This window comes from Plenodomus lingam (assembly GCF_022343315.1).
Source record: "Plenodomus lingam strain CAN1 chromosome Unknown contig_21, whole genome shotgun sequence".
Lineage (NCBI taxonomy): Eukaryota > Fungi > Ascomycota > Dothideomycetes > Pleosporales > Leptosphaeriaceae > Plenodomus > Plenodomus lingam.
The window spans coordinates 347,552-360,956 of NW_027093938.1; the positions used below are offsets into that span (position 1 = coordinate 347,552).

Sequence of the window (13,405 nt, forward strand, 5' to 3'; positions counted from 1 at the left end):
GTTAGCCCTAATAGGGCAGTTAAGATAGAGAGTAGAGAGCGCTACTACTATACTAAGATTAATAATAAGGGCACCTTATATAGAGTAAGAATAGGTTCTAAATATATTCTAAATAGGTTCTAATATTCTTAGGCTATTCTAGGTACTAGGGGCACTCTATATACCTATGCTAAAAAAGATTATAGGCTTAATATAGCCTACTATAAGGTTAGTAGGGTTAAGAAGACTAGCTAGCCCTCTATAATAGAGGTCTGCAAGGCAAAGAGTAAATATATTATTAACCTATTCTTAACTTGTTATACTAATATATATAGACTTCTATATAAAGGTTATATATAATTACTAGAACACTCCTTACTATAAGTTATTTAGAATATATTTAAAACTTATTACTAATATATTTTATAGAAGTTCTCTAAGCCTAGCTAGCAGCTACTATAGGCCCCCCTATAAATACTAATACCCTCCTAAATATAATTTAGAAGAAGACTTATAGTAGCTATAATAGTAATAAGGTATAGCCTATAAGAACCTATTAAAAACACGTTACTAACTTATTATAGCTTAACTTTGTTACTATATCTACCCTACTAAGGATTTAAGGTTATTAGGTTCCTTATACTATCTACGCTTGTAATTATCCTAGCTATAGTAAGTTATTTATAATATATTATTAACCTATTCCTAACGTGTTTTAAGACTATTACTTTAATACTAGTATAGACCTTGCTAATTCCTGCTAGAATACTACCTAGTTCTACTTGCAGTATGCTTTTGTAGAGCCTAGGGAGGATAGGGAGGATAGAGAAGATACTAGAGAGGGGGAGGGAGATAATAATAGTAATAAGTAGGAACACGTTAAGAACGTGTTAAGAACAGGTTCTAATAAATAATATATAATAGCATATAACCTAAAGGGGTAGTAGTAATTGCTAAAATAAACTCTCTACTCTTCTCTTTTTTTTTCTATCTACTAAAAGTAAAGTACTATTTACTTTTATAGGGTCCTTTAATAGTATATAACTTTTTCTTTTAACTTTTATAGGTATTATAAAGCTCTAGTAGTCCCTTAAATTAAAGAAGAATCTAGTATTTATAGGTGTCTAGCTATAACGTATTATTAATATATTCTAAACGTGTTTTAAGAGACTAGACTTATATCTCCTTTTTGCTACTTTTGCTAAATATTATTTATAGTGTAAAGGGGAGCAACTATTTGCTCCTCTTCTTTACTCTCTACTTCCTCTTTAGCCTCTACTCTAGCTACCACTTCTTGTTATAGACTAGCTATCTTAGAGGGTTCTTAAACCTTAGAGGAGGCACTTAGTGTAGTCTGCTCTACTAGTAGAGAATGTATTATTAACGTGTTTAGAACATATTCTTAAGTATTTACTATTAAGCTCCTATAGAAGATCCTTACTTCTGTAATACCTTGTATTATAGTTCTACTATAGTTTACTAGGGCTATTTAAACCTTAGGATAATACCTCTTAAGGTAGTAGATAAGATTACCTCTATTAGAGAAGTAACGCTAAAATAGTTATTAATATATTGTAAACATGTTCTAACTCGCATGTATATATACTCTATAAAGTTCCTATACCCCTAATCTAGCCTAAATAGCCTAGCAGAAAAGCTTGCTAGGAAATACTATACACCTATTATTTAGGTAGGATATTATAGGAGAGAATGCCCTAGTATTAGATAGAAGTAACTTAAGCTTAATATATCGCTAGTATAAATCCTACTTAGTATTAGAACAAGTTTATAACATATTCCTAACGCGTTCTATTATATACTAACTTTAAAAGATCTTTGTAGACTATATTAACTAGTTATATCTAATAATATTAGGAAAGATAGATAGTAAAATAGTATTAAACTCTTAAATATAAAAAGTTCTTATAGAGTGTAAGAAGAAAGAAGAAGAAAGAGAAGAAGAAAGAATATATATTTATCCACTTATATATACTTACGTGATAGACTAGAATATATTAAGAACTAGTTAGGAACTAGTTACTATATTTATAGACTAACCCTACCTTATATAAAAAGTAGCTATCTCTTTCTTAAGTTTAAACTATACCTTTTATAATTTAAATAGTGCCTTTTTCTATATAAGTTCTTCCTTATCTACCTCTAGCTTTTCTTTTCTCTCCTTTAGAGCCTAATTACTAAGAAGAGCCTTTTATTATAAAGTTTATAGTTATAGACTAATAACAAGTTAGGAACGTGTTATAAACGTGTTTCGCGAAGCATACCTTTAGGTTACTGTTAGTAGAGGAGAAGAGCCTAGTAGTAGAGAAGATAGAAAAGGGGCTAGTAAACTTCTTTCTAATACCGCTCTACTACTTGCCCTCTAGCTTTAGGCTTTTAAGCGTGCTCTTTTATTTCTTATTAGGACTAAGATATATCTAGTTAAGTTAGATATAGCAAGACTTGCTTTATTATTATCTAGAGTGTTATTATTATTATAAGACGCGTTCTAAACATATTCTAAACATATTTTAATTAGTAAATATGCATAACGCTAGCGTAAGACTTACTTTCTCCCCTCTAAAGCTTTTTAAGGTACCTTTGCTTAAGCCTATTAGGAGTTCTATAGTTATAGCGTATTCTAAACTTGCTCTAGGCTTTAAACTCTTTTATATCCTATAGATCTATCTAGTGTGCACTATATAATATTACTTATATAATTCTAATAGGTTAAGAATAGGTTATAAACTTACTTCTAAGTAGCCTTAAGAATACTTATATACTTACTAGTTTTATATCCTTTCTAGCCTGCTTGCTTAGCTATATTTAAATAAGATTCTAGTTTTTCCTATACCTCTTTTAATATTTTACTATAGTATTGCATAATCTTAGTAGTAATTACTAGGTTTTTCTTATAGATTACCTAGTTTTAGGTATCTTTAGAGGGTTTATGTTCTAATTATATAAGAATAAGTTAGGAACACGTTTAGAATAGGTTTAGAATATATTTACTTACGTAAGAGGAGGTTAGTAAGCTAAAAGTATTCCTCTGCTATTAATGCCTATAGTAATTTACTTAGATATAAAGAGGTAGTATTATCTAGCTCTCTTTTATATACTTTGTAAATACTTCTTTATAGATATACTTAACAAAATCTTATACAAGATTAAAGTTACTAGCGCTAGTTACGCTTATAGGGATTAATTAACTAGAGATAGCGCCTAAGTCCTAGAAACAAGTTAGAAACACGTTACAAATATATTATAGTGTGCTATAAAACTTGCCTATTATCTGCTTATTATATATATTAATAGTAGTCCTATAGAATCCCTATAAGTAAATATGCCTCTATAATACTTATTTTTTTGTAAGTGCTTTACACTTCTAAAAGAAGTTAGTAATAGTAACTTAATATATCTTAGTTATATCCTTATCTATAATAATTTAGCTAAGTATAATAACTATAATATATTAGAAACGTGTTACAAACCTATTCTTAATGCGTACGCTTCTTTTCCTATAGGTAGAAGATTACTATTAGAATCTCTGCCTATACCCTATACAACCTCTTATATAACATATCTATCTAGAATATATCTTAATCTAATAGAATTAATACCTGCTCTTTAAAAAGGTAAATAATTAAGTTACCTAAGCTTAATATAAAGATTTGCTATATATACGCCTATAGTAACGTGTTAGCAACATGTTCTAAACCTATTCTCTTATACCACGTATAGTTTTAGGATCCTAATGCTTTATCCTCTACTTATAGTGTACTCCTCTAAGGCTACTCTTAAATAGGAACTATAGAAGCTTTTTACGCTTTATAATACGCAAGATTTTATCTTTATTTGTAAAGCTAATATATATTTCTTTAATAGAATAGAAACCTTTAAGTTAGAGATAGGTTTAGAGCTAGGTTAAGTTTAGGAACTAGGCTATAATAAGTTAGGAATATATTTATAATAGGTTGCAAACAACTTATATTGCGTAAGCTATAAAGTAAGTATAGGCTACAACACCTTTACTACTTCCTTAATATTACTATTAGATAGTGTTAAGGGAGGAGGAGGTATATATATATATATACTAAAAGAAATAATAGTAAAAAAAGGTATTGCTACTATATCTATTAGTATAATTACTTAGAAGGTAACTTTATATAGGATTTTAAATAGAGATCCTTGCCCTTGTAGATAATTAACGCCTAGAATATATTAGGAACATGTTAGGAATAGGTTGCAATATACCTACCACACTTCTTTATCTAGCTTAACTATAGCTTAACCACAGAATATAAAGTAGGACTACTAGAAAGATTTAATATCTCCCTAGTTAGAAGACCTTATAGATATATAGAGTCTACCTCTAGTAGTACCTAACTAAAATAATATTTTTTCCTAGTAGCAGATATTAGGCTATAGTTCTAACAGCTAATATATAGTTAAGCCTATTCTATAATTTGCTAACTTATTATTAACACGTTTTAAACATGTTTAAGTTTTGCTCCCTACCTAATTTACTATAGTCCTTATTATAGGATAATAAGATACCTAGTAGTCCTTATAAATCCTTAAAGAGAAGCGCTTAATAAGGCTATAATAATAGCTTCTTATTTATAGTTCTCTTTGTAGAATTTTCTTAGGTATAGCACTTTTTAAGGTTTAGATCTAATTATATAATACATTATTAATAACGTAATAAGAATATATTTATAACGTGTTCTTAAGATACTTACACACTTTTACCCTAGAGTATTAGTATTTATACTAGCTTGCTAGCTAGCTATTAAAGAATAGTAAAGTTGTAGGCCTATTAAGATAGACAGACTAGCAGGAGTATTATACCTACTAGAATTAGAATAATTTAAGAACGTGTTCTTAATGTGTTACCTGTGTAGCCTATATAAGCACCTCTTCTCTTATTAGGTAAGAGCTATCTTTATATTACTAAACTAGTATTATATACCTATACCCTTAGCTATATAATTAAGGGTATACTAGGAGAATAGCTGTATGCTTAATAATTACTAGTATAAGTAGTAGTCCTTAACTATTACTATAAGTAAGGTATATATTATACCCCTATAACGTGTTACTAACCTATTCTAAACTTGTTCTATTTACTTTTACTTACTTCCTTAATACTACTACTACTATCCTCCTCTAGCACTTTATATAGTTGCCTAAATTTATCTCTAATATTACTATCTAGTTTAGATATATTATCTAGTACTGCTATACTAAACTCTAGTATAGTATTTAGGAACGCCTATATATTATTAAGAATAGGTTTAGAACATGTTTAAAAAAGATAGTAATAAAAACTGCGTTTACTTGCTTAAATTACCCTAATTTATACTTAACTATAGGCTAGTTTATATAACTATAAAAATTTACCGCTGTGACGTGGACTTGAACCTACAGGGATATTCTAACCACTCGGAGTAAAGCCCAAGTCGCCCGACGCGAAACCCATGGTCATATGACATGCCACCACTACGTCACACGACCCGTATCTCTTAGGCCAACCTCCGATACCTAGACACGTTATGGCCAAAATCCCGGGTATGCAGACGATATGTGGTGCCATCTCAAGAAGCAACTCCTCATGCCGAGACGCTGGTTTGGACCTTGCGCGGGTAGCCCTGTTCGCGCTTACTGCAAGCTTCCTATAAGTAAAGTCTTGGATGCGCCCGCTGTGCTTGACAGATGCTTGTTCCACGTCTGCGCCCGCCCGCCAACCGTTACGTTACCGTTCCCAGTTCCTTGAACGCCAATCCGCCTCACGTCTAGATCGCAATGGGGAGTATAACAGAAATCGATCAAAAAGACGGGGCCGACCGCTTTTCCGACGACAATATCGCGCCCGTCACGGGTGGAGCGAGTCCTGGACAATCAAATGGCAAGCTTGTGGCTCCGCCGCTCGTTGCGGCCATGACTGCCGAGCGACGGGCTGAGGCCGAAGCCAAGATGCGGCGAAAAATCGATATCCGACTACTTCCAATGGTCATTCTGATGTACATAATGAATTGTGAGTTTTTCTTTTTTTTTTCAATTTTTTCAATTTTTCAAAGTCTGTACGACAACATCACTGACGTTGCTACTCAAACACTAGATCTGGATCGAAATAATATTGCAGCCGTTCGATTGGCAGGACTCCAAGATGAGTTGAACTTGAGCAGTGTGCAATATCAGGTCAGTCCTGACTTCACACATCAGAAATGCGCCTAGTACAAGACCCATTGTATTGACCAATCCGCAGACTACAGTCTCTATTCTCTTTGTTGGATACATTCTCATGCAGATTCCGAGCAATCTGTTCCTGAACAAGACCGGAAAGCCCGCGATTTACCTACCTGTCTGCATGATTGTCTGGGGCATCATTTCCGGAGCCACCGGTGCGGTTCAAAATTTTGGGGGGCTAGTTGCCTGCCGGTTCTTCTTGGGTTTCGTCGAGGCTGCTTACTTCCCGGGCTGTCTGTTCTATCTGTCGACCTGGTACACACGCAAAGAGCTTGGGCTTCGAACGGCGGTGCTCTACAGCGGTTCCTTGATCTCAGGAGCCTTTGGAGGCTTGATCACCGCCGGGATAACCAGCAATATGGATTATACGTCTGGACTACGGGCCTGGCGTTGGGTTTTCATCCTTGAGGGGATAATAACCGTGGTCATCGCATGCGTGGCGTTCTTTATACTGCCAAACTTCCCTCGCACGACGTCTTGGCTCACAGAGGAGGAGAGACAACTTGCCGTCTACAGGCTAGAGGAGGACATTGGCGAGGACGACTGGACTTCCACAGAGTCGCAGAGCTTCTTTGGTGGCCTCAAGCTGGCTCTATTGGATATCAAGACTTGGATTCTGATGATCCTCCTGCTCTCCATCGTTTCATCGGCATCCGTCACCAACTTCTTCCCCACCGTTGTCAAGACGCTGGGTTACGACAACATCAAGACACTGTTACTGACGGCTCCTCCTTACGTTCTTGCTGTAATCACCACGTTTGCAAATGCATGGCATGCCGATCGTACAGGTGAACGATTTTTCCACATTGTCCTTCCTCTATGCGTCGGCGTCGCAGCTTTTATCCTAGCAGCTGCCACAACATCCATAGCACCCCGCTATGTTGCGATGATGCTGATGGTCCCTGGAGTCTACACCGGCTATGTCGTTGCTCTCGGTAAGTACAATGTCGTTGCAAATCGCACCTTGGCTAACACAATCCCAGCCTGGATCTCCAACTCCATCCCTCGACCCCCAGCCAAACGCGCAGCTGCCTTGGCTTTTATCAACGCCGTATCCAATACCAGCAGTATCTACGCCAGTTACATGTATGAGCAGCCACCCAGCGGTCAACAGCCAGATTTGACTGTCCCACTCAGTGTGGACTGCGGCACTGCAGCGCTTGCCATTATCATGACTGTTATCATGAGAATCATCCTCCGAAGGTTGAACAAGAAGTTAGAGCGTGGTGAGCACGTCGAGGGGGCGATTAATGCAGCGCCGGGTGTTGGGCAAAGCAACGGGTTTAGGTTCTTACTATAGAGCATGGTGCAACTGTGAAGGAGCTTCATATTTGCGATTGCAAGATACTCGAAACTTATTGTTACATTAGTGTGTCAAAATCGTGATACACGGTAGCTGCGAGTGAAATTACGTGATCGTACCGCAGTACACCGGTAATAATAACCAGCATTATAGTTCCCGTCACTCACAACGTGAATATATATGTACATGGTACTTGTCCGCCTGTGTTGGGCCTGTGTGGCTACTATTGTGCCAACACCATAAACAAATATCAGCTCGTTCCCATTCAATGGTCGAATGCAGATGATGCCAAGCTATTTGTCCTGCTATGTTGAGTTTGCAAACGCGATGTCGCGTTTTCCTGAGCGGGATTTAGCTCGCAATTACTAGGTGAAATGTGTTGCGAATTTGTAAACCGTAGACTTCACAGAGGTTAATTTTTAATTAATTATTTCTTTGAGCTTTAATTCACTTTAAATCTTTGTACTTTAGTTTATTGTAAATTATTTATCTCCACTACTTTATTAGACTTTGGCTCGTCTTATCCTATAAATCTTCCTCACCTCACTTCATTGATCTTCACCTCTTTCACTTCATTGATCTTCAACCACCTCACCTCATTGATCTTCAGCCACCCCATCTTTTTCCCTCCAGATTTAGCTGCGCATCTGCCATCACTACTTCTCACCCATCGATCTGCTCAACATCAACCATATGCGTAGTGAACCAGTCAAGCCTGCAAGAGCAGACTTCTATCTCGATCTCGGTCTCAGCAAAGATGCTACACGGACGGACATTCGAAAATCTTTCCATGCGCTTGCTCGTTTGCATCACCCAGACAAGAAAGCCCCTGCCCAGACAGTTGACGCCGTTGAGTTCCGTCAGGTAAGCTGCCCATTGACCTACAATTTCATACACTAATGCAAGGACGTGTAGGTATGTGCAGCATTCGAAGTACTTGGTGATGAACAAGAGAAGGCCAATTACGACGAGGATTACGAGAAGATCAAGGCCGAATGGCAAAATTACCGTAGGAAGATGAGACGTTGGGAACGCTGGATAGAAAGGGAAAGACGACACAAGGAAGCCGAAGACGTGGCTGAAAAAAAGGACGCAGAGGAATGAGCACAACGTAGAGAAGCAAAGAGATGTTGGTGTGGAGAGGCTAGGAATCATCGCTAACTCAAATCAATTCTTTTTTTCAACGGCATATAGCGATTAGAATTAAGTATGCCGACTTTTTTGACGCCGAAGCTTGTGACATGAGAAAAGATTACGTTGCAGGTCGGCCTTGGCTCGAAACAAAACCATTGGAAACGAAGTCTCAACGAAGAGAGGAAGAACTCCATCATCGATATTTCAGAAATTCGTGGAAGGTATGAACAGAGCCGAAAGAACCGAAAAACTAATGCGAGAACTTGTAGCTACATGTGAAAAGCAAGCGCGCCTTGCCGCCGAACACAAAGCAAAGCAAGCAGCCGCTGCCCAAAGGAAGCGTGAACGCCGACTGGTTCGCGATCGTGAGAAAGCCGCGAAAGCAAAGGCTGCAGATGCAACTACACAAGCTACCGCGCAAAGACAGCGTGAAGAGAATGAGAGGAAAGCTCGTTCACGGAAGAATATTGAACAGATCGAGTAGCAGTGACAATGACAGTAGCTTGATGGGTTCATGGAAGAGGGGAGTCAGAAGCATACGAGGAAAGTGATCAGATTCATGAAGAAGAAAGGCAAACCAAGAAGAGAGCATCTTTTGCAATAGGGATATAAAGCATGATTGCTTTGACTGCCCAGATGAAGGCGCGGTGGCAAGTCAACCTAGTGCATACATCAATTATATACATACATCATTTACAACACTTTTTCCCCTCCAGACAATCACCCGCATGACCTAGTGGAGGCGAGGCGAGGTCGAACACACTGTACACAGCAACTTCCTGCATTTTGGAAAGTCGCTTGACAATTCATCTAATTTGCAGTGCGGGGGGAGGAAGCAACTTAAGATATATACCAAAGCGTTACCGTACCACTTCACCACTGTTGCACTGTATCAAAGTAGTCAAAAAGGGGACGTACTGGATGCTGCGGCCGCCTTGCTTGTCCATACATAAGTAGTAAATACGCCAATGTAGTGGCTTGACAATGAAAGGCCAGCGGACATCGGGGGTCATAATAAACGCTAGATATACTTATGATACCGGTACCGGTAGTCTGGTTAGATCTACAAATCCAAAAAGAAGCAAAAAGAGAGAAGAAGAAGTAGCGTGGATGTGCATACCGAACATGCACACGTCATTATTATTAAACTAAAACTACTATAGAGTGCCTGAGTACGCATGGCATTGTAATCTAAGCATCAAACCCCATCCCAAGCCATGAAGATGAAAAGTTGCCACAGCAATGCGAAAACCCCCCAAAAGAACAGTGGCTAAATGGGCCTACCACTGCTCAACCCCCTTCAACCCTCCAGCCTCACCAAAATTTCCTCCTGCGCCTCACAATCCCGAATCGCCATGTATCAAGATACCATTCGGATAATTCTCCTTGTGGAAATCCCGCCATTGGCGACACCCATCCTGCATACCTTGCAGACTACCCAGCGTATTCTGGATCTCGCTCTTTCGCTCGAGGAATTGCACGCCTAGGCCGGCGGCGACGTGGAAGGGTATATGGCAGTGCATGAGCCATGCACCTGGGTTGTCGGATTCAAAGGCGAGGACAAGGTAGCCTGATGCGGGGAGGGAGGCGGTGTCGCGGCGGATGGGGTTGTCGGTTTTTAGACGGGAGATGTCGCCGGACCACTGGGCGTTTGCTTGAGAGTCGAGGACGTAGAAATCTGGTGACTGTTTTAGTGGTGTAGCGTTTGGCGTTCAGATGGCAGACTCACCGTGGCCGTGCAGATGGATTGGATGGGGTTGGGTTGGGGCAGTGGCATCTTGTTGGATGACCCAGTATTGCCACTAAGTTCGATGTCAGGCAATTGTCGAGAGGATGGCAGGAAAGGTACGTACATTGTTTTCGCCATCGATTTCGAAAACATGGCGTGAGGATGTGAAGTTGTTGGTGCCATCCATGACAGACTGTAATGTTGGATGGTCTAGATCAATTGCCATGGGGATTCCATTGATCAGCCACTGCACTACCCCGTTACTATGTGTGACATCGGTGTATTCAGCATCGAATCCCGCAACCAACTCCTTTGGTGTATTCCGGGGAACTGTCGTAGGAACCCAAGGAACAATGTTTTGCTCGTCCTCACATCCCACTGGAAGTGGTGCAGAGGCGACAGAGGTGGGGTAGCCACTTCTAGCACCCTCATAGCGGAATATACTTCTGATGTTTCCTGCGTTCGCAATGGGGCCGTCGCATCTGCCACCAGTACCTACGCGAAGCCAGTAGTTGTCAATCTTCTCCGTGGCGTGAATAACGACTTCATAACGTTGACCTGGTGATCGCGTGCATCATTAGTGTAACGTTGATGAGCATGGATGTGTGTTGCATATTCGTGGGGGGGTCGCACAGGTGGAGAGGTTGGGGTAGGTTAGACATTGTGTGACATACCGACTGCAAGAACAAGCGAAGTTGCCTCAAATGGTACGATTGGCGTAAAATCGGCGGAAATGACAGTGAAGGGATGACCGTCCAAGGCTACGTGAACGTAGTTGTTGATACCAGTATTGATGAGTCGCAAAAGATGAGATTTTCGAGGAGTAAGTACAGTCTCCGCGTATTTGCCACCAAGGTTCGATGTCATCAGGCCGTTGATGAGTAGATTGTCTGCAGTAGGTGGGCCAGCTGCATGGAGAGCTGCAGCATTGACCGTAAATGCAGATGTGTGAAACCAGTCCGTGAAAGGCAGTGCTCCCAGGTCGATGTCATAGTTCGCTGTCGAGGGACCGTTGATGATCATGGGGCCTACAAGGCCATCGGCGTATTGCACAGAATAATGCGAATGATACCACTGAGAATATTAGCACACGCACAGATGATGCGACCGCGTTTCAGACTTACTGAAGTACCGTATTGTGTAGCCTTGAAGCGATACGTTCTTGATTGCCCAGGCACGATTGGACACTCTGTGATGCCATTCACGCCATCCTCCTGATTCGATCCCCATTGCCTAAATCCGTGCCAGTGCATTCCTGTTCCGTTATGTTGAAGTTGACTTGATACCGTAATCTCAAGGTCGTCGCCCCAGTCTGCAACTATCGTCTGTGAAAGGTTAACATTATACACTGGTCAGTTCTGATGGCTGACTTACAGGACCTGGGTATTGTCCATTAATTAACATCATGGGCCTCTCTACCCCATCTGGTGACCCAGTACCGTTTGTAATTTCCAAGTGATACTTTGCTGGTCAGCGAAGCTTGAACGTCATGCTTGGAGCGAACGGGACGTACTTTGACAGTCTTTCCAGTGTTTGGCCATTTCAGGTCCATGTCGGTGTCGATGTTGAAACCATCCTTCCAGCAGCCTCTTGACTCTGGACCATGAACGCAGCCAGTTCTGTAGCTATTGTCTCTTTTGTTGCCCGCAAATATGCCACTCTTTTCCCAAGGCACTCGGGGTCTCAGTGGGTGAGTAGGTACAGCGACAGTGGATATAGGAAATATTGGAAAAGCCAACAAGACGGCAGTTTTCACAAAGGAAAACATTATGAGTTGCAAAGTATGAGTGAACGAATGTTGCAATAGAATTTGTCGTAGAGTGCCTAGCTGGCCGGGCAACAAGCGCAATAAGCGTTTTGCTCACTGACGTAAAGATGAAAAGCGAATGGCTGGCTGGGTCCCAACGTTGGGTGGTACAGGTGGTTATATCTTCAGGGTGGCAGCTGTCCCTGCCTCACTAGTAGGTCAAACATCAGCTACCAAGACTACACTACTAGCTGTGGATCTGCCCGACACCACAATGAGTTCATGGGAAGCATGTTGTTATGTCGACACCAATAGGACGGATCTTGGTCGAGCACGAGGTATGGCAGGCGGCGGTATGGCTTACACGATACCGTGTGTACTTGGAGGGCAGGTAACATTCGATATACCAACCCTAGATAGATGAGCGGAGATTTTGAGTGGCTGGTCTAGGTCAAGCATTGGTAAGGCTTGCGGTACACAGACAAATGCAGCTAGAAGTACCGAACCAAGCCTGTGATCCTGCATGGCGTTGGGCAGCCTCAAGCTCGGCGGCGCAGCAGGTGCTGAGTCGTACATGGAGATGGTCGCTCCAGCCGACTGTGGAGCGGTGGTGAGCGGTGGTGCATGTTAGAGTTGCAGGGAGTGGGCGTTGGAGGTATCAATTGACATGTACATCATTACCGGTAGAGTGCCGAACATACCGGTATCGGGAACTCCGCATATTGTGGCTCGAGCTAGTCATGGCTTCGAGAGTCGTCTCCGAAGAGGGTGTATGAAGCAAGCAGATGAAGCTAGAATTGAACATGGAAGAAGCTCATTCAAGCTATGTAGATCACGCCAACTAGACTGTGATGGTTGTTAGCGTTCTGTGGCGCGTCGGAAGTACGAGGGGAGCCGGGCTTCTTCGCATCACGACACCCTTAATTCAACTTTCCAGGCTTGGTGTGGCAGATGAATATGGCAAGTGGTGCTAATTATCTTTTTCAATCGATGCAACTCTGCCCGTAGAGTAATGGACGAACAAGCCTGCACCTGTGGCATTCAGTCCAACTCGACATCGTATCGAATGCACCACAACTGCAATGCATGGCTCGAAAGCCACATCGATTGGACGAGTTCCAGAGATGACTCTCACAATCTGGCAGGCTGAAATCGAACTGATGCTTTTTCATCAGAGTTGTGACTCTCAAACATTGTTAGCTGCGGAGTCATCGGTGGGTGTAAGAAGCAAACTCAGGCCTTGGCCAGACACTTGTGCGGCCGTGTT

General features: G+C 40.8%; 4 protein-coding genes across 4 annotated transcripts; 3 read left to right on the top strand and 1 right to left on the bottom strand.

Annotated features, from left to right (window-relative positions):
- The first annotated feature begins 5,319 nt into the window (after nucleotides 1-5,319).
- IAQ61_005038 (uncharacterized protein) lies at nucleotides 5,320-7,818 on the top strand. The gene is made up of 4 exons (XM_066096626.1): nucleotides 5,320-6,013; nucleotides 6,098-6,177; nucleotides 6,245-7,160; nucleotides 7,209-7,818. Exons 1-4 carry the CDS (start codon nucleotides 5,782-5,784, stop codon nucleotides 7,523-7,525), a joined length of 1,545 nt encoding a protein of 514 aa, XP_065953321.1. The 5' UTR covers nucleotides 5,320-5,781; the 3' UTR covers nucleotides 7,526-7,818.
- Nucleotides 7,819-8,221: 403 nt separating this feature from the next.
- On the top strand, nucleotides 8,222-9,146 carry IAQ61_005039 (uncharacterized protein; the record flags this gene model as incomplete). The annotated part of the gene is made up of 2 exons (XM_066096627.1): nucleotides 8,222-8,392; nucleotides 8,841-9,146. 2 exons carry the CDS (start codon nucleotides 8,222-8,224, stop codon nucleotides 9,144-9,146), a joined length of 477 nt encoding a protein of 158 aa, XP_065953322.1.
- An 853-nt stretch (nucleotides 9,147-9,999) lies between these two features.
- IAQ61_005040 (uncharacterized protein) lies at nucleotides 10,000-12,159 on the bottom strand (the record flags this gene model as incomplete). The annotated part of the gene is made up of 7 exons (XM_066096628.1): nucleotides 10,000-10,340; nucleotides 10,392-10,464; nucleotides 10,516-10,949; nucleotides 11,066-11,465; nucleotides 11,516-11,716; nucleotides 11,766-11,852; nucleotides 11,905-12,159. The coding sequence occupies 7 exons, from the start codon at nucleotides 12,157-12,159 to the stop codon at nucleotides 10,000-10,002; spliced, it is 1,791 nt and encodes a 596-aa protein (XP_065953323.1).
- A 118-nt stretch (nucleotides 12,160-12,277) lies between these two features.
- On the top strand, nucleotides 12,278-12,562 carry IAQ61_005041 (uncharacterized protein; the record flags this gene model as incomplete). The annotated part of the gene is made up of 1 exon (XM_066096629.1): nucleotides 12,278-12,562. One exon carries the CDS (start codon nucleotides 12,278-12,280, stop codon nucleotides 12,560-12,562), a length of 285 nt encoding a protein of 94 aa, XP_065953324.1.
- Nucleotides 12,563-13,405: the final 843 nt, after the last annotated feature.